The 21,355-nt window shown below is 37.7% G+C and overlaps 1 protein-coding gene across 1 annotated transcript in view; it reads right to left on the bottom strand.

The window, feature by feature from the left end:
• LOC105225445 (zwei Ig domain protein zig-8) overlaps positions 1-21,355 on the bottom strand; it is a 169,695-nt gene that overhangs the window by 34,889 nt on the left and 113,451 nt on the right. The window contains exons 3-4 of the mRNA XM_049452603.1: positions 12,322-12,399; positions 10,578-10,710 (exon numbers count right to left, since the gene is read on the bottom strand). Of these exons, the coding sequence (XP_049308560.1) occupies positions 10,578-10,710; positions 12,322-12,399 (211 nt within the window). The remainder of the gene's footprint in view (positions 1-10,577; positions 10,711-12,321; positions 12,400-21,355) is intronic.

Genomic DNA, 21,355 nt, shown 5'->3' on the forward strand with positions numbered 1-21,355 from the left:
AAGGACGAAATGTCACAATAGGCGAACCCCTGTATACTGGTGGAATGAAGAAATTGCCACGCTGAGAAAGCTCTGTCACGCAGCTCGACGTCGCCTACAACGCAACCACAGCGACGAAAACGAAAACCGTCTGAAAGAAGCCTTTAAAAGCCACAAAAAGCTCTTAAAGTCAGCTATAACCAGAAGCAAAAGAAACTGCTTTGAAAAAATCTGTGGAGAAGCGAATATAGACCCCTGGGGGACTGCTTATAAAATCTGTATGTCCAAATTTAAAAATAAGCGGCAGCAACCCAAATGCCCTACGTTCATGAAGAAAGTCGTCGAGGCATTATTTCCGACGCATGAACCGTGTACTAACGATGAGCAACGAAACGAAGATGCTGAATCACCCCCACTGGTTACAGAAGAAGAATTATTGGCCATAGCCAAAAAAATCAAAAACAACAAAGCACCTGGTATCGACGGAATACCAAACAGAGCTCTAAAGGTAGCCATAATTTCGAAGCCCACTCTTTTTGCCAAAATGTACAACGCATGCATAAAAGAAGGGATGTTTCCCGATCCCTGGAAAGTCCAGCGTCTGGTTTTAATCCCAAAACCAAAAAAACCACCAGATGAACCTTCTTCGTATCGACCTCTGTGTATGCTCGACACAATGGGCAAAGTGTACGAAAGCATAATAAGAAACCGCTTGGAGTTTGCAATTCAGGAAGCCGGCGGACTATCAGAAAGACAATACGGCTTCAGAAAACAGAGGTCGACTATCGATGCACTGAAAGAAGTTGTCGACACTGCGAAAGGAGCAGTAAGTGGAAAAAGATGGAAAGGTGGTACAAAAAAATATTGTGCGCTGATCACCCTGGATGTGAAGAATGCATTCAACTCTGCTAAATGGGAAAATATATTCGAAGCCCTATACGGAATACGCGCCCCTCAGTACCTCATAAATATCGTTATGAGTTATTTTAAAAATAGAAAGCTGATATACGACACCACCGAAGGTATCAAGAGCTACCCTATTACAAGTGGAGTACCACAAGGATCTGTTTTAGGCCCTCTCTTATGGAATCTAGTTTATGATGGGGTGCTAAGAATTCCACAGCCTAAAAACGTTAAGCTAATCGCATACGCGGACGACCTTATAGTGGTAGCAGTAGGTAAACAACTTGATGACCTACAACATAAATGTAATGAATGCATAAATAGTCTACGCCAATGGTTTTCTTCCAAGAGTTTGGAACTTGCTGAGCACAAAACAGAGGTATTGCTCATAAGCACCAGAAAAATTGCGGAAAAAATAACTCTCACTATAGGAGAGTGCGTAATTACTTCACAACCACAGTTGAAATATTTAGGGGTAATATTGGACTCCAAACTGAAATTCAAGCAGCACTTGGCAAACATAGCAAATAAAGCAAATAAGATTTATAACGCCTTATCAAGAATGATGGCAAATAGAGGCTGTGTGCGCTCCAGCCGCCGACTTCTAATCGCAAAAGCTATGAGTTCAGTTATACTATATGCAGCTCCAGTATGGATACAGGCACTAAACATAAAAGCATATGCCAAACCAATAAATGCGGTGCATAGACTCACAGCAATAAGAGTAACAAGTGCTTTCCGAACTATCTCCATCGAAGCATCTGAAGTACTAGCTAGTATGCTGCCCATAGACATCCAGGGTGACGAGCTCACGAGATTATATGAGCTATCAGTGCCAATTACAGAAATTCAAAAGAGAGAAGAGAGAAAGAAGAGCATAACTATATGGCAGCAACGGTGGCAAACCTCAACTAAAGGACGGTGGACCCACAGACTTATACCTGACATCCATACGTGGATAAGTAGACGACATGGGGACCTGGATTTCCACCTGACCCAAATATTAAGCGGGCATGGGTGCTTCAGAGGCTACCTATACAAATTTCAAAACGACGTCAGTCCGTATTGTTCGACGTGTGCGGAGTCCATAGAAGACTCTGAACACGTGTTTTTCCATTGTCCTCGGTTTCGAAACATAAGGGAAAAGTTAGAAACTGCAATAGGTGGTAGCCTAACGGTGGAAAATTTGACTGCATTTATGTGTCAGTCCTCTGACAAGTGGATAGCTGTCCGCGAAGCGGCAACTTCCATCATGACTATATTAAGACAGTTACAGCAGAGTAGGCGTCAGTCCGTCCGTGTTATAGAGGAGACGTAAAATGTCTTGACACTCCCATGAAGTAATACCTTATCTGGTGGTTCCGTGGGAGAGTCTTGAGTTGGGAGTAGGTTAGGTTTAGCGGATTAAAGTCCCGCACTCCGGCTTTCGATGCTTCCTCCTACTATAAAAAAAAAATAAAAAAAAAAATAAAAAAATAAAAAAAACAAAAAGTATATCTGTGTGTGTGTGTATATATGCAAATAGTATTTTTCTGTTTTTCAGTTAGCGACTTTTTGTTGATGCAACATACGTATGTATATGTATACATATATTTCACTTGCTTATGCACATATGGCGGTTGCTGCATATGTTGTTGCTATTATTGTTGTTGTTTTTTATTTGTACTACGCCTGGCTGTAGGCCAAGTGTGATAAATTTGAAATATGCCAAGTTTAGTAGCGCGTAAGCAAACACACGTACACACACACGCACACTCACACACGCGGAGAATGAAATGGATGCGAGTAAAGCAAAGCAAAAAACGAAGACAAAACATTACTTTATGAAAATAAAAGCGCTACATGCTTGCATATTTGGGAACATGAAAATGAATTGCATGCTTTTAGGCGCATTGAGCGGTTGCTAGTTTTATGCCGTTATTTTCGTGGAAATTGGAGCAATTTGGGCTTTGCAAAATTGAGAACAAAGTTGTAGTGAACTTTTTCGAGTTGCAATTGGCACGAATTAGTTGGTCAGCAAATGGATTTTGGCGATTAAAAATAGATTAGCGAAACGAGCGCTAGCCTAAATCATATATTTTGGCATATGTATGCGGAATTAATACTACAACTCAATAAATGCTTGAGCTGGCTTGCATTTGTGCTTAAAGTACGAGAAGAAGCTTAGAATGAGAAACAATTTTGCACCCCCAGAGCAAGCCAAATAGATTGCTTCCATGCTCGCTGCATAAAATTCCCATTTATTTATTCAATTTGAATATTTCCTCACAATTTAGGTGAGAATGCGTGCCATGCAGACAGATTGACAGTCCCCATTACCCAGGTAACAATAGCATGTCTGCTCACTTAACACAAGCAGCACGACATACCTGCTAGCACACATACACATACATACTCTGGCACATTGAATGAAGGTGTTTGCCCTTTGGTTGTTTTCTATTTGTTATGAGTGTGCTTGGCTAACATATTTTGTCAATTTTGCATATTAAAATTCATAACAGCAACGTGACCTGAAATTTCCCGTTAGTTGAGCACACCTCCACAGTTGCTCAGAGCAACAAAAGCCAGCTGAGCGCTCCGTTGCCGACATACAGGCAATTTTTCGTTGCGTGTTGCACGTTGAGCATGAAAAATAATGAAGAAAAATAAACTCACACTTTGAGGTGCGGCTCACTTACAACTTACACGCACACACAGGTATATATTTTCGCCCTCACATGTGCCGTTATGCACAGGTAAATGCGTCGTCAATGAGTAATTTATGCAAATCGGCTGCAATTCTCCAACTAAATTGAGTTTACGTATCAAATTTCATGCCACACATACACATGCATACATACACGCACTCATATTAGCTTATAGAATCATCTATATTATATATATATATACATGTACCATATCACAGCTGGGCTTGTACACTACTCACTATGACACCAAGTGCCGCCCACGCCTGCTGCGCTAATCAAATTTTGTGTGAAATTGAAGAAATTGAAAGATTGCTGAAGTGGTGAGGAGGCACAAAGCGGCCGAAAATTGAAATTAGATACTACGCTTGTCAAGAGCGCAGCTGAGCAACGAGTGATCCACAAAAACACTTTTACTTGGAAGAGTTCACAAGGTAAAGTATTTTCGCTGAAAGCAAGAACAGCAAAAACATGTTTGGTTGTAGGAACAACACCGGAAATGAGCTATAGGTTCCGGTTTCACCGCTTTAATACAAATTTAATATCTATTTTAAGATTAGCCAGCGAATGCTTAAGTGGCATTTACGTCACAGGTTCGTTGAAAGCTGAAGCTTATACATATATGACAAAATTTGCCTTTGTAATAGAAAACCTTTTTAATATTGCTTCAAATTCAATTTTTTAAGAATTAAATTTGTTTTCTGAATTCAAATTTTTTTTACTCGACAATAGTTCAGTGCAAAAAAGTCCAGGAAAAGCCAGCGACACCAAATTATAAATAAATAAATTCTTAAAACTTGTTTGTCAGAGAAAATTAAAATAACATACGAAATCAAAATAATACTTGTTTTCCACAAACAATGACAACAATAATTGCCACAACACCCACACAATGCATTGCTTTAGCGTTACTCATACGCCGTGTCTCTCACATGAAAATTAAATCGATACAAGCGTGCAACAATGCAACATATTTTGGCTTAAAACCTCACTCAACACATAAATAAATGAAACACAACGTATTCAACGTATGCATAACGGATGCTCAGACGCCAGCAGCTGCTTGTTAAGTTGATGCAGGCGCCGCCGTAAGCGATACAAGCGCTCGGATAAATGTGTTTCTTGTAGCACGCTCGCTTCAATAAATTAAACAAAGGCATCCAATTGCATTCACAACTCAGGCGAAGCTCTGTTTTCTGTTTTTATTTAACGGCAATTTATCTTTAAGTCAAGTGGAGCTTTTATGCGCATAAGTTTACACTCAGACAACTTAACACACTTAAAGTACAGTTATATGCATTGATTTACTTACACAAAGCAAATGCAAATGTGAAGACGTATGTGCGAACGTGTGTGTCTGTGTGTGTGATTTTATCTCATTTATCAAGCAACTCAATAAACAAATCAAAAGATGCATTGAAGTGCTCTTCAGCTCGTTTATGAGCTGTGAATTTACATTGCAGACACTCATTCGAAATATATTTACATACACCTATATATACATATGTACATACATATATGATAGAGTAAAAAGCTGTGTTATCCATTTTGCTTGAATCGGAATGCATTGGGATAGTTTATGGCAGCACTTCATCTTAAAAACTCGAACGATTGCCGCTTAAAAGCCTATAAGTGGTTTTCGAGATAGCAAAACCTTAGGCAAAAGCAAGGAGGCGTCAAACACAGGGGGAATTGAACAAAAGTGCAAACTCGCTAGATATATGTTTTCTTTTATTTAAGCAAATTTGCTTATAAATATGATTTTAATAATAATTGGAGTATAACATACTTAGTCAACCTGGAAAATAAATATAGAAAGAAAATAATAAAAAAAATCGATATGGCCTACTACATTTGCAAGAGAATCGTCAGCAGGAATCGGGGCCTTAAACCTAGTATAATCGTGTGGATATACAAGGCTGTCAAGACAAGACTGGTGCAATGAAGTCATGTCCGACCGACGCGCTCAATGTGGTTCTGCATCAACTGCCCATAGACATCTTTATTCACAAGACATCAGTATGTTCTGCAATAATAATAAACGAATTGAGTGGTTGGAATCAGAACAATTATAGACATTGTGAAATCCTAAACCAACTCACTGCAATCGTCATTAAATCAGACTACATTCTCCCAATGCTGGATCTATCCCTCTACCGAACTTGGTTAGCAACTTCCAAGCGGAAGTGCTGGGCATAGAAAAAGCAAAGCTCTATTGAATAACTATGAAAGGATACGTAAAGGGTATGGCCTACAGCAACATCAGCCGAGGCTGCCAACTAGTAGAAAATAAGGAAAACAAATCCACTTTCTCTGTGAATGCCCAGCCCTATTGCAGATCCGACACAGAACATTTGGAATCCATCAAGCACCAAACCTTGAATGGATGTCTACAAAAAGCATATCAGACAGTAGTAGCTTCATCGAAATCACAAAATGGTTTGAACGAGAACGAGAATTTTCAATTTTTTTTTTTATTTTATATTTTTAATGTACATATATTTCAGAATACACACTGAAAATTTCATATCGTACATTACTTTGACGAAACCTATTTGAAGGATTCAGTTCAGCGATATAGTGATCACCACAAAACGTCTTTTTTGAGAGGAGATCCAGGAAATCAGCTGTAGTTCCTTTCCAAATAAATATTTTTACTAATACTAAGTTTAAGAATACAGTTAGAGGCCGACATAAAATATGAACAAATTTTTGGATCCATAAATTTAAAAATTTTTTCAGAAAAAAATTTGTTGAATTAGCTGCATATAATAATATTTTTAATAATTGAAAAATATTACATCAAAAGAGTACTTCACTGAAATTGGAAATAATGAAATAATATAGCGGAGGCTTAAGTACATTGATATATGAGTACATAAACAAATAGCCACTTCACACTATTACATAATCAATGTAAATGAACTGCAGCCACTCCATCTGCTCAATTCAGACAAGCATGAATTATCTGTGTACTTAAAGGCAAAGATTTATACACAAATAAACAAAAGTAAGCCTTTTTCTTCATGCTGTGGCAGATAAGTGTCGAGTTCGTAGATTTAAAATGAAAAGCAAATATCAGTTCTCTAGGCCAGTCTTGCATTGCTGCCTCGCTTAATGATTGCGTTGTAAATTTGCGAGTGAATTTTTAAACTGCAATCTGCATTAAAGGCATAAATCCAGTTGCAGATGAATGCAGAAAATATAAATTTTGCTAAAACTTTTGCTAACAGTACTTTTATAGCATTTTGCGTAACAACATAGCACCGCAACAAAAGGCACAAGTTTTACACTTCTTAGACACATATTTATCTATGAATTTTGCATAAGAAATATTTACTTGTTTATGTTTAACAATGTTAAAGTTGAGAATCTAAACAAATATGTTTCCTTAGCAAATATTTGCTTTTTGGCAAGCGAAGAAATCAATAATAAATATAAAGGAATGTGCCATAACGTTCGGTCCATTTTGGTACGAAGAAATCATTTTAATGGTTTATACATAAAAGAAATTACATATATGTACTTAAAAAGTAAAAAAATGTCCATATTTTCGTCAACTTGTAAAAAAATAATCAAAATTTTTCTACTATAAAAAAATCATACTTTTTATAATATAATATAAAGGTATGATGAACTTAGAAAATGTTGGAGTACTTTTTGCCAGTTTTTACCAATTTTGAATGTTTTACTTACTACTATTTAGTATTTATCAATTTTCATTCCAACAAATCTCAAGATTCATGGTATTCGCACATAATCTTGATGGAATGATTTAGGTATACGAATTAAGGTATAAAGGTAAAAGAATGCATAAATTTCTCGAATTAAAGTTGAAAACATATACGTAGAACCCCTGTAGATTGCTCACAAAAACCCTCTACAAATTTAATATTGATGTAACAGTAGTTTCCAATATCTGCTTGTAGTCCTGAAGAGTACTGAAGAGTGCTAATAAAAGCAGCGTGAGGCCATATTATGAAATATTATCTGTGAGAATTTACCTGCATGTACACATACATATATAAAAATTGTGTTAGTACTCTAACTTTTATTACCGTCTTACGCTCACTTATGCGGATTACAACGTAAATATGCTTGAGATCATATTACCAACAATTGTGTGCATACTCATATAGATACATATTTACTTTAAAGCTCTGTTGTGCAAACACCGGAGCTCCGATGAAAGCACTTCTAAGGTTGTGCATTGAAATAACGTAAAATAAACGAAAATAGCCGCCGCAAAGCCAATAATGATTGTGCAGATTTGGTAGATTGTAGTTTAGTCTGAGCTGCTGGAATTGGGTCAGCGGGGCGTATGATGAACAAGCGATTTATGCTTACTTTAAACAAACTACTGCAAGGAGATAAGCCCAAAAGACAAGGAGATGATTTTCATTGCTAAATTTGTAATTCATAAGCTGCAATTGCATTTATAATTTACATAATTGAACTTGCAGGTGAATTAAATTCAAACACTACGATGCAACAGCAGCAGGTTTCTAGCAAAGGTGACTAAGTGACAATTTGTGGTGTAAAAGAAAATATCTAAAATTGTAATCCGCTTAAAAATGAAATTAAATCTCGATGCACACACTTCGATAGATTTATTTTTAATCATTTCATTTATCTTTAGGTTATAATAAATCCAATGTAAATCCGTAATGTAAAACTCGCAAGCACGTCTCTGTACATATGTTTGTAGACAGTGGAAAGCATTATTCAAGAGATAATGCTTCATGCTTGCAAATGTATATATAATATTTATTTCGATTGACATTATTTTGCATTAGCAAAATTGCATCGAAGCTTTATCCTTTCTTTTTCTTTTTGGTTTAAATTTGTAGAGTTTTCAATATCAAATATTCAATCTTTTTGTAAAGGGTGATTTTTTAAGAGCTTGATAACTTTTTTTAAAAAAAAAACGCATAAAATTTGCAAAATCTCATCGGTTCTTTATTTGAAACGTTAGATTGGTTCATGACATTTACTTTTTGAAGATAATTTCATTTAAATGTTGACCGCGGCTGCGTCTTAGGTGGTCCATTCGGAAAGTCCAATTTTGGGCAACTTTTTCGAGCATTTCGGCCGGAATAGCCCGAATTTCTTCGGAAATGTTGTCTTCCAAAGCTGGAATAGTTGCTGGCTTATTTCTGTAGACTTTAGACTTGACGTAGCCCCACAAAAAATAGTCTAAAGGCGTTAAATCGCATGATCTTGGTGGCCAACTTACGGGTCCATTTCTTGAGATGAATTGTTGTCCGAAGTTTTCCCTCAAAATGGCCATAGAATCGCGAGCTGTGTGGCATGTAGCGCCATCTTGTTGAAACCACATGTCAACCAAGTTCAGTTCTTCCATTTTTGGCAACAAAAAGTTTGTTAGCATCGAACGATAGCGATCGCCATTCACCGTAACGTTGCGTCCAACAGCATCTTTGAAAAAATACGGTCCAATGATTCCACCAGCGTACAAACCACACCAAACAGTGCATTTTTCGGGATGCATGGGCAGTTCTTGAACGGCTTCTGGTTGCTCTTCACCCCAAATGCGGCAATTTTGCTTATTTACGTAGCCATTCAACCAGAAATGAGCCTCATCGCTGAACAAAATTTGTCGATAATAACACATTTCGAACCGAACACTGATTTTGGTAATAAAATTCAATGATTTGCAAGCGTTGCTCGTTAGTAAGTCTATTCATGATGAAATGTCAAAGCATACTGAGCATCTTTCTCTTTGACACCATGTCTGAAATCCCACGTGATCTGTCAAATACTAATGCATGAAAATCCTAACCTCAAAAAAATCACCCGTTATAAGTCGTTTCGCTTTCATATCTGCTGCCCTTTGCTGAGCAACGTTGTGAGACTGACTTGCTACTTACGCAAATTGAAGGCCAAATGTGTGGCAGTATATAGTGCTCTGCTTGCATATGCACGCAAATTTTATATATACTTGTATATTATGGGCAAAAATAGTAAGACTTTTTAATCTAAATATCGCGTGAAACCCCTTCATCGAAGGATTGATTTCCTAGGTTGGTATGACTGTCAGTGACATGATTATTCAATAAGGGCCGAGGACGCCATAACGACGAACTACGTCCAGGATGGCCATCAACATCAACTGATGATCAATACGTCAATAAAATAAGGGAATTGTTGGTTGAGAATCGACAATGAACCATCGAAGATCTTACTGTAGTCGTTGGAATAGCAACAGAAAAAATCATTTTGAAAAATCATTTTTTTTTTTTTCAAAAATGAAACATCGCTTTCCGACTACCAGGATTATATTATTACTGGCGATGGCAAAGCTGAGCCCACGCCGAAAAAACTTCGTCAGAGTTGGTCAAAAAACAAGGTTTTGTGGACAGTTTTCTTCGATTATCGGGATGTGGTCCACTCAAAATTCTTTCCGGCCGGTCAAACTGTCAACAAGGAATATTATATTGATTCTTCGTGAGTTTTCTCCAACATTTCAACCAAGGTCGTGTCACAATCACCGTACTTGCATGACTTAGCTCATTGTGACTTCTGGTTAATCAGCTTAATTATACTCAAGCGACCGCTCCAGAGAAACTGTTTTGAGTCAATTGAAGATATTAAATGTGAATGGTAATGCGCATTGAAAACTATTCCGTATATTCACATCAGCGGCTTTTCGGACGATTGGAGAAAATGTTTACACAATTCTATTGGGACAAGGGAGATTACTTTGAGGGGCGATATGAATTTTGAAGAATAAATTCTCCTATTTCTTACTTATATGTAGTAGTATAAGATTGCACTCCAGATTATTGTTTGCAGTGCACCGTGTGCTTACGTTTGCTTTGTGCTGGAGTTACAGTGAAGAGAAAGTGCGAAACATCGCATCAAATAGGGATACACACAAAAAACAAAGCAAAATACATAAATAAAAAAAAATTATATTTTTTTTCGACTTTGTATGGTCTTATTTTTATGTTAAGTAAAGTATTTAATTTAGGACTCTTTCCAGTTACTCACCGATCACATTGAACGTGTATGAGAGCGACATTTTCGGCTCTGTGTTGATCTGACATTCGTAGATGCCAGAGTCGCGCTGCTGCGGATATTTTATTTGTAGTGTCCAGTTGCCCGAATTTTCAGGTCGTATCACCTAAAACGAGAAATGGTTTGGTAAAGTTAAACTTTGTTTTTTAGCTAAGCTTTAAATCAATAATATCTAACATAATTGGCTTTAAGGGGCACATCTAGCGTAACAACCTAAGAAGAGCTACTTTACTGTTTAAAATTTCAAATTTACACATCTTTTCTAAATGCACAATACGACTTTTGCAGAAAAAATTAAATAATTTTCTTTTCGACTGCTGCAGCTCCTGCCTTCTCCGTGGATAAAATCTAAAGACAAGATTTTTTTTCTACAAATGTTAAAATGACCTGGGGTAAAAAATATTAGTTAATAGAATTTATTTTTTTTTTTTTGGCACATGAAAACTCATATCAAATTTTGAATATTTTAAGACCACTAAATAGTAACATGTGAAAAAAAAAAATTACAGATCAGGTTTCCTTGTAACATCAAAGTGTATACTATATTTTCTTGAAAAGTACAAACATCAGCTACATACATTTAGAAAAGTTGTTGTGTTGGTTAATAAAGAAAACATTATTATTGTTTTCATGAATATTTGGATTCTGAAGATCCTTTTTAAGTCTAAAAAAATATTCTGCGCTTTTCCATTAAAGAAATGTTCTGTTGCAACCGCTTGCCTCGTTCATCTCCCACAGCAACCAAATTTGGCCACGAAAAATCCAGTTGAGAGTCCAGCGTATATATTTTCAAGAAAATTTTTCACCCCAAAAGCTTTATATTTCCAGGCGAGTTTTTCTACTAAGCACTTGTCCTCTATCAGTTGTCGTATTTGTGGACCTAGCTTGGGAACTCCTCCTTCAGATCTACAAATCCTCTTTCATTTCAAGCATAGGCAATTCGGCTCTGTGTACGATGGCTCTGTTGGCCGTAGAAAGATTTGGATGCTACGCAGTATGTTTGAACTTGATTGTAATGCCTTTTATTTGAGTAATGGTTGGCTCGAATTATTGGTTTAGCAAATGGCAAGTGTCTGCCTTCTTTTTTAACACAACCTAATAGCAGTCTCTAATAAAAATATTTATATTCTTAATTATGATACATTAACAAAAGCTCGTCAAAAATTCATGTGATAAAAAGTGTGTTTACTTGTGAAATGAAAAATTGACAAAATGACAAAATTTTACAAAAAAAGTTGAGTTTTACCCGAAAGTTGACTAAATTCGATTTTTGACCGGAAACAAAAACTGATATATCCTTATATCCAGATCGAATTGAAAGTGGTCAAATCTTTTGACATCGAGTTTCCACTGAAATAATTTGGACACATTCAGCTCTGAGAAAAACATGTTTAGAGATAAACGGTTGGAGCTAACTGAACTGAGCGAATGCAATTTAGAACGCTGAAACTCAAAAACTATTTCCGATGTCGATTAAAAGTTATGAGACGACATTTTCAAAGTTATAAGCTAACTAAATATGGAAATAATAAATTTTTGTTACAAAGCAAGGTCGCATCTCCAAGGGCAGAAAAAATTTTAGTTCGAATTAAAATGACATTTTTGAAAACTCTTGGCTTGGCTTAATAACAATCTAGCCAATGAACTCTATCTGGAGCGCTTTGTAAGCTTAAAAAAAATACTGTTATTTAAGTTTGCGTTACCGCAAATAGCTCACCTGAAATCGCTGATCCGACGTGTAAGTCGTTGAGCCTGCCGTCAAGATGTGTAAGTCACGTTTTCTTATCCAGGAGACCTGTAAGTTAAAAGCAGTAATGATTTTAATCAGATGGAATTTTGTAAAATAATATTTGTTGTATGAAATATTAATGTGCGGATAATTGAAAACATTTTCTTGAAAAAATCTACTTTAAAAGTCAATTCTTCCGCTTTTGATTGCTAAAAAATTATTGCTTGGAGATTTGACTGCCCTTAGCTGCAACCAAAATCATCAATCTTTAAAGAAAAATCAGCAAGTGAATGAATTGTTGTTCCGCACAAATATGGTTCTAATTACTCGTTCACTTTTTTAGATATTTGCAACTCGCTAGAGTGCTGGTTGACGATTTCCATGCTTCATCCCAGCGCTCGGCGGCAGCAAGTCTTCGCAACTTTTCGCAAACTTTTACCTGCCTGCGCTAACAAAGCAACATTAATTACCCGAACGGTATTGAGGTCACCAAAAATATTTACAAAACAACAAAAAAAGACAACAACAAATATGTAAAACTCGACAGGCGAAGGTCAGCGAAGCAAAACAAAAGAAGGTGCCTACAAATCAGTTGCTACCTAATTTAAAAGCCACTCTTCAACGCTTACACATCATCCAGTGACGCGGCTTTAGCCCTTGAAGCCCATAAGAACCCCGGATTCATGAACAAAGTTGTGAACAAACATTAAATACAATTAAAATGTTATAAATACATTTAAACTTTCAAGGGAAAATATGCGCGAAGCCACGCCACACCAGCGAACCCCGCAACCCTCCGGCCGTTCGCCGGCTTAAGTGTCAACGCTGTTAACAAAGAAGTAAGCAAACAAAAGGCAATAACAACAACACAAACAGAAAACCAACTAAAGTCTTTAAGTACGTCGCATTGACGTGCGCAGTCTTCGCCAACTCTTTCGGAAGTTTTCGACTGTTTGGTCGCAATGATATTCGCTTCGCTGGCGCAAAATGACGCAACATTGCCACTACAACAACAATGACAACAATAATTATAGCTGCTGTCATTGCAAGAAGGGCAAACGGGCAGCCGATTCCAATTGTAGGCAAGGCCGTCGTCGTCGTCGGACCGGCGAAGTGGCAACCCTAATAACGGCGACTGAACAAACAACAGCGCAAACAACAAGTCAGCGCAACCCTTCAAGTGTCAAAACAGTGCCACCAAATAAATAACGCAAGAAAAGAACTCGCAACTGACTTAACGGCTCAATTGGAGCGGCGTCAGCGAGCGCCGCAAACACACGCAGCAAAGCGACGACAGCGCAGGCAGCGCCTCTTCGCAAGTCAAGCGAGTTTGCAACCCGACTCAAATTTGTTACACCCCCGCCCCCTCTGCTTTTGCGTTGCTTTTTAATGTTTAACATGATAAAGTTGCTTTAAAAACTTTTGCGACACATTCGGCTTTCGGTTGCGGCTCGGCAGCGAGTAACTGCGTCAAAGGCTTGTCGTGCAAAGGTAACTTTCGGTTTAAATTTCTCCCTTTTTCGGTTTTTTCTTTTTAATATTTTGTTAGTCCCGTTATTGAGTAGAGTGTTTGTTTGTTGGTTTTTGCTTTTAACCTTTGAAAATTGGTTTTTTGTTGCAATCAGTGAGTGTGCCACAAAAGCCGCGCAGAACAATGGCGCTGCCAACAATGGTACAGCACTAAACAAATACATAATGGAGAATAACAGAAAGTTTAAATTATGATAAACGCTGGCGGCAACGGATGCCACATACATAGATTCAGTGTAACAAAAACAATAACAGGAAAATTGTATTTTCTCTCAAAATATTTTTTATTCATTTTCATTGATTTTTGGGCAAATATGAAAGTTGCGCACACTGAGAAAAATTAGGCATTGTTTTCTCTGCCTCGCTCGGCTGCAGTTGCGGCTGCGTCCAACCACTTACAAGGTCTATAGAGACCGATATGAAATGGCTAATGGAGAGAGCCGAATATATTGTTCGAAGTTGGATCTCAGGCAACCCTTCAAGCTTCCCGAATACTGCAGTATTTTTCAGGCAGAAGTCTTTAAAGTAAGGAACGCTTCTGATATGGCTTTCAACGCAGGAAACAACATAAAGAAAGATAGATGGTCTTCTGCCGGATCAGTACTGGAAATACGGAAGTCACTAAAAGCAATATACACAGAAGTTTCTGAAGGAGCTAGGAGCTGACAAACGAATCAGGGCGAGATAGAATGTCTTAGGAACCTACAGAATCATTAAGATCATGTACCACAGCCCCGAAGAAAAACACAGATGGTGTTTACTTACATGGTCTCGAGAGGACCGCAGGACGGTTGATGGCGTAATGACAGGTCGCAACCTTTTCTTCATCATCACTTGCTAGCCGATTGAGCATAAGAAAGTGTAATCAGTCAGTCCGATTTGTTGCAGAAAATACAAGAATCTTTCACTACAAAGCTCCATCACAGTCTATCACTGACTTTTTGGCCGAACACGAAACAAGAGTCATCGCTCAGCCACCGTATTTGCCAGATTTGCCTTCCGGGGCTTTCTTCGTTTTCGAAACAGAAAAGTCCGCTCCGAAGAAAACACCAAGTCTTCATTGACGTCATTAAGAATAGTTCGCTGAAGGCACTAGAGGTCTCGGCTTATAACAAATGTATAGGGAATTTTATTAAGAGTATTAACTCAGGAGTTCCTTTTGAAAGCGATGTTACAGATTTCTACTAAAATACTAAAATTTTGTTTGGCAGTCCGGGTCAAATTTGATCAGATGTGAAATTGTATGGAAAATTGGATTAAGCGTATTAACTCAGGAGCTTCTTTTGGAGGAGATAGTAAAGGGTTTTACTAAAATATTTAAAATATATTTTTTTTGCAGTCCGGGTCATATTTGATCAAATGTTAAGACCATCAGAGGACAATCGCATAAAGAAAAGTTTAGGCCAGTCTTAGCATAAAGGTAATAATTTATGTGCTTTTTCTTGTTTTCATCTCTCTATATGAAAAGTTCAGAATACTAAAATATTCTATTTACAGTGTACCCTATTACCAAGGGCACACAATAAGCCAGTGCCCAAGTTTAGCATGTGAGTTTACATGTGTCTGTATGTATGTGCTCACAAAGCCGAATATGAAGAAAAGTTATGAAAATTGCATTTCGTTTTCAAGCCTGAGCGCCTGCCTTCTGCCCGCATCTCCACCCCTGCGCCATATTAATTTTGTGCTTTCTGTCTGCGGCTGTGATTGTTCCCCATTCGCACATTGTTAAGATTTATTTAATGACTTTAGTTTGCTAGCATTTAGTGAACGGCGAATTTGTTGGCTTTTATTGTTTTTGGTGGCATTCAATTTTAATTACGTGCGCAAAAGTTGCGTCATTTTTTGGAAAATATAATATACATGCGAGTAAATACATACATACATACATATGAACATAAAGGACTTATATGTATACATATTTGTGCACACCCATACATGCATACTCACATATAGACATTGTGGCAAACATATTTCAACCCAGACTGTTTACTGAAGCACTATTAATTAAATTCAAAACAGAGCGAAAATTAGACAGAGCTCTTCAGAGTCTTTTCTACGTGTATATGTATTTGCGAAATACATATATACATATATGGAATTATATATATACTATACACCGGTAAGTTGAAATTTGCTTCAAGAAAATATATAACTTATTAACTCCAGTGACATTTGAATGTCGAAATAAGCAAGAACCAAATTAATGTAGCTCAATTTAATAAGACCTTAATGAAATGGCAACCTTATTCTCACAACGAATTTTTTTTCCAACGTCCCGACAACTGTGTTGCTTTTCCCGTTTTACCTCACAACTCACATTTACACACTTCTATAAAAAAACATTTCCTGATGCTTTGAATTGAATCGCTTTTCCATCCAACCTCAATGTTGTCAACAATCGGCCGCTAATGAGCTTAATTTCCTCGCGATTGAACGGCAACTGAGGTCGAAGAGAAAAAACGAAAAATCATGCAGAAAAAGGTTAAATTTTGAGTGATCCCAGACAGACTGACCCGATCCATATGTGCGCCTGGTGACAACGTCAAAACAGCGATAAAAAGTACAGAGAAAACTAAAATAAATAAGCGCGAAAATATCACATTTTTCGTTCGCTTTGCGCCATTGACCTTTGATCCAACTTCTGCTCTTAATTCGTTCGCATTCGCGCTAAAATAAACGGAAAAACTGTCACGTAATGGATGAAAATGAATTCATGCGAGAGAAATGAGGACTTAAACAATATGAAACGCTGCTCTCATGAGCTCACTGTGTTTATTTCGTGGCACAGTGATTCTACTCTGACTAAATTGAATATAAAATTTTAACGAACTTGACGAATTTAGTATGCATTTCAGGTTCGCTAACTGAAGACACCCTAATATAGGAAAGAAGACCGACGAAGCGAGCGAATGTGAAACAAATCGTCAACTAATAGGCAAAATAACCTAATACCAATTTTTATAAGTTTACAGACGAAGGAAAAAAGACATAATAGAAACCACTCAAATTGAAACAAAATTTGAGTTTTGGTTATAAAATGGTTATAAAAAGGTTATATATAGGTTATAATTGGTTATATATTGGTTATATCTGACAGCGGAAGCTGAACATTTTATTCTACATACATATGTATATGTAGTATGTTGTGGTGAATCGTAAGCAATAAAAAACTATATTTCGATTTTTTGATGATAAGTTGTTTTGCATTTTAGGTGACGAAATACTGTGTTTTCCGTTATCTCTCTTCTACGATAGGAAAACTTCACCTCAGAGCATTTATTCACAATTGAAATATTAAAAGATGTCTGGACTGGGAACAGTACGTTCTATCCACTGCAATTTATTGGAGTTTATTTGAAGGTATACAAACCCTCGAAATAGCGAAAAATTTAGAAGAGACCCGACAAGACTTTCGATAGTAATCAAAGCAATCGAAACCGCAGCAATCCCTATGAGAGTCTTAGAAATGAGTCATATTCATCGACATCGATTCCACCGATTCACTACTCAGAGTATTTTCCAGCTCTCCAAAAATGAGAGGGAAGTTATTCTAATGACGGAGTTTAGTTTAAATTATTCTCAAAGTCACAAAGTGGTAGTAACACAGCTAGTTCGCCGATTTTATCTCCTAAATGACTTTAAGTTTCTCGAATCGAACGGTTAGACGGCTCAGCAGCTAAGGGAAGTAGCAATATAAATTATGGCGCCCAAATGAGAGTGGCCTTGCGGACCGACGGTGGAAGCAAAACGCCAACCGAATATTTTGTAATAGTGACATATGTATATCTCCAGGATCTGTTGCACTACAAACGAGGAAATGTTGAACAAATTTCGTTGGTAAATGGTACAAATTTTGCAACAACAAAAGCTTTATCAAATGAGCAAACATTTCGTTCTCCCTTTCTTTCGCTTAAACCGACGAAGCGAGTAAAATTTGAATGCTTCATCGCTAACCCTCAACAACAACTCAACCCGTTGTAAACCTACGATATACTCGTAGCGTGTACACCAACTCACCGTTGTCTAATCCTTTCACTAACACCAGGGAAGGGACGGCTTCTTTCACTTCTTCTTCACTTTCTTCATTTCTGCCCTTAAACTTATTATGTTAATTTAACGGTATTTGCGCGTACCATCAACAAAGATGAGCGAAAAAAAAGTGAAGAGCTAACGGCCACAAGCCGTTAGGTAACTTTAATCGCAATTGAAAGCTTACGAAACTCAAAGGGTCCGAGCCGGCAACTAAGAAATTAGAAAAACGCGCTGAACAAGTGTTTTCACCCGTGTTGTTTGCTCCCCGCTTTCCGCGACCCGCACCACGCTGCTGTATGTTTACTTCCTATTGTTTCATTTGTGGAGCGAACCGACGGAAAGGAAAACAATGCGAACCCTTGCATTTTCACATGCATTTTCACATCTCACTTAAATTTAATCACTTGACGCAATTACCAAGGAAGTGGGAGTTTGAGTGAAGCAAAGCAACAAAAAAAGAGATTTTCTGACTTGAAGAGTTTTGCTCACATAAGCAGTGCACATTTTTAAGATTTTATAAACAGTTTTCTATACCAAGAAAATGTCGAAATGTATAGAGTTTAGAAGAAGATCTGTTCAGGTCATGCTGGTCAGGTTTGCTATATTTCTCCATAAACTCACCGGCCAAGAATTCAAGACCTATTTCACTTTAGAAAAGTTTGTAAGTTTGAGAAAGGTCTTTAAATTTCTTTTTTTTATAGCCTGAACTGGGTATATTAAGTTTGCCGCGAAGTTAGTAACACCCAGCAGCAAAGGTTGGAGACCTTGTAAAATATAAGTATTTAGAGCAGCGTGAAAAAACTAAGTCGATTTAGCTATGTCCGTCTGTCTGTCTATATATACGTCCGCCAGTCTTGTATTATCGGTGTTTGCATTATCCAAGCCAACGCCCTACAAACTGACCGATCAAGTTCTTGAAATGAATCTTTTGCGTTTGTGAAGGGAATTATAATTTCGATACAGGTTGGAGGATGGAGTCATGTGTAGAATTTCACGCAAGTAAGGGAAGTTCTCTGAGAGCCATTCACTTGGAAGTACCCGGAAACTATTGTTTTACATATGGTTCAAGCAGCTCACGAGCTCCAGTCTCTGACCAAGTGTCCTCTAGGTAGCCAAGAAACATTCGTATGAAGGCGACCTAAAATGAGAAGACAAACCAGGTAAGCGGTGTCTAAGGTAATAAAGAAGGTTTCCAGAAGATTTATGCTTCTTGGTTAAAGATAATTTATGTCGCGTACCTAGGTCTTTATGTTAGATCCTGTAGAGTTCGAAACGGACAGCCCCTGTAATTCATAAAATGAAGTCCAAGAGTTCGACAGGGTTATGAATATGAGAAGGGGCGAAAAATTGGTCTTCAGTTAGAAGAGAACAATACAGATTTTCGACTATATAGTTTCCACAAGCCAGAATATAGTCAAACTTATATAAGTACTTTTCAAGTTGTGGATTCTGTGGGGCGCACCATTCTCTCAGATTAAGTTAAGAGAGCGTTTCTAAGCAAACTTTTCTCCATACTTGACCATCATCAACTACGAGAAAGTTAAGCTAATAGCAGAAGAAGATTTGTATTGCTTAACATTATTCGAAGCCATCATGGTACCCAACACCACTCCAGCACATGGAGAGCACGCTGCGTGGATTACACTCAAATGCTGGCTATGGTATCAAGGATGAGTCTCGGTCGCACTTAAGACATAAACAAAGTTTTCCAAACTATAAAACACCCTAAAAGATTTTAATATTTCATTAAATTCCAAAAGTGAAAAGTTTTGCTCGCACCAACGCACACCGCACGCCGCCCCGCAGCTGGCCACCTCGACGTCGTTGTGTGAACGGAAGCGTTAAAAACGAGCCGTCGTCCAACGATGCGGCATAATGAAGCGCCTTTTCGGTTGGAAGGTGTGACTTTGGCCAGCAACCATGTTCTATATGTATGCGTGTATGCGTGTGAGTGTGTGAGGTGAAGCTGTATTCCCCCGTCGGTTATACAAGAAAACTTTTGCTTGTGAACAATTTAATAAGGTTTTTAGGTTTGAATAAATTGTACAGTAGTTTCACTTTACACTGTGTAACAGAATTTCGTTATCGCCGGTAATTTTTCATGTCACGCTGCCGAACAACCCCTAGCTCCCTCGTTGCGCTCCCGGTAAGCGCATCACTTGCACTTTGAGTTCTGGCCGCTGGTGTGGATGCTACAAAGGTGCTGGTGCCGGCGCCTCGGTCGTAAGCTGTGGCATATCGCTTGCGGTTCGGCTATTAATATCGTGTACTGTGTGCGACACTCTCGTACTTAGTTACTTGCCAAGAATTAGTTTAAGTGGTTGCGTAAAGCTTCGCTCTATTGCGCTGCGCACAGCTGGACGAAAGGGCTGGCCTGCAGGTTGGGGAAATGTTTTGCCAAAAATGCATTAAAACTTTTCTGATGTTTTAGTGCCTCAAGTGTGAACAACAATAACAAGAAAAACAGCAAGTATGGTAATAACTGAAGGCCGGGTGATATCTCCCTGCCAATCAGCAACCATTTCCTAGCTTAATATGTACATACATGTGTAGATATATCTGAAAGCATGGCGTATATACATATGTATATGTCGGCGTCAAGCAGGAAGTTGATCGATTTGGCCTCTGGATCAGAAATAATTAAATTTTGCACAAATAAATGAAACCATAGTTGCAACATATATGTACATGCATGTATATATGTCGTGCATATTTTCTTTACCATCAATCAATTTAAAGGGTTTAAGTTTTCGAAGCCTTTAGAATGTTTAAAATACTTCATAAAACACATTAACATTTTTGTAGCATTCCTGTCCCTTGAATGTACCCTTACACCATACCATACCTTAGAGCTTTCCTCGCCCTGACCACAGCCATGCCCGGAAAATAGCCAGGAAATTAAATTAGAATTAAGAAATCATGAAATTTGTTCAAACCCAGCAATTTGTTGTTGGTCGTTGACCTTAGCCATCAGCCATCTTCACTCGTTTCACTTTGCAAATGATTTCCACCCACTTTTCGCTTTCGCTTGCCGGCTTCACCATTTACCGTACCGTTACCGTTACCATTTGCCGTAGGGAAAATATAAATATTTGTTGAACTTTTACTTGCCAATTTCTCAGAAAAATTATTCCCTTCTCTGTGTTTTTGCATTAAAGAGTCTTCATCGGCCTCGTTAGCGCTTGGTCACCAGTGGGCTGGTGGCGCGGGTGTGCATGCCTGTTGACAGGAGCAACCATTAGTTTTATGACTTCGGCAGCAATGGCAACCAGCTTGTCACAAATATCCATTTCCATAATTATATAATTTTCTAAATATTACATAATAGTGGATAATTCGATATATAAGCAATTTGTGGTGACTTTAAAGTAGGTTGATGACCTTGCGAAGTTCCGGGCAGAAAATTTACTAATGACTTAGCAACAAGAAAAGTCTTTGTACTGCTTGCGATAAGGCTAAA

Source organism: Bactrocera dorsalis, chromosome 3 (assembly GCF_023373825.1).
Source record: "Bactrocera dorsalis isolate Fly_Bdor chromosome 3, ASM2337382v1, whole genome shotgun sequence".
NCBI classification, from domain to species: Eukaryota; Metazoa; Arthropoda; class Insecta; order Diptera; family Tephritidae; genus Bactrocera; species Bactrocera dorsalis.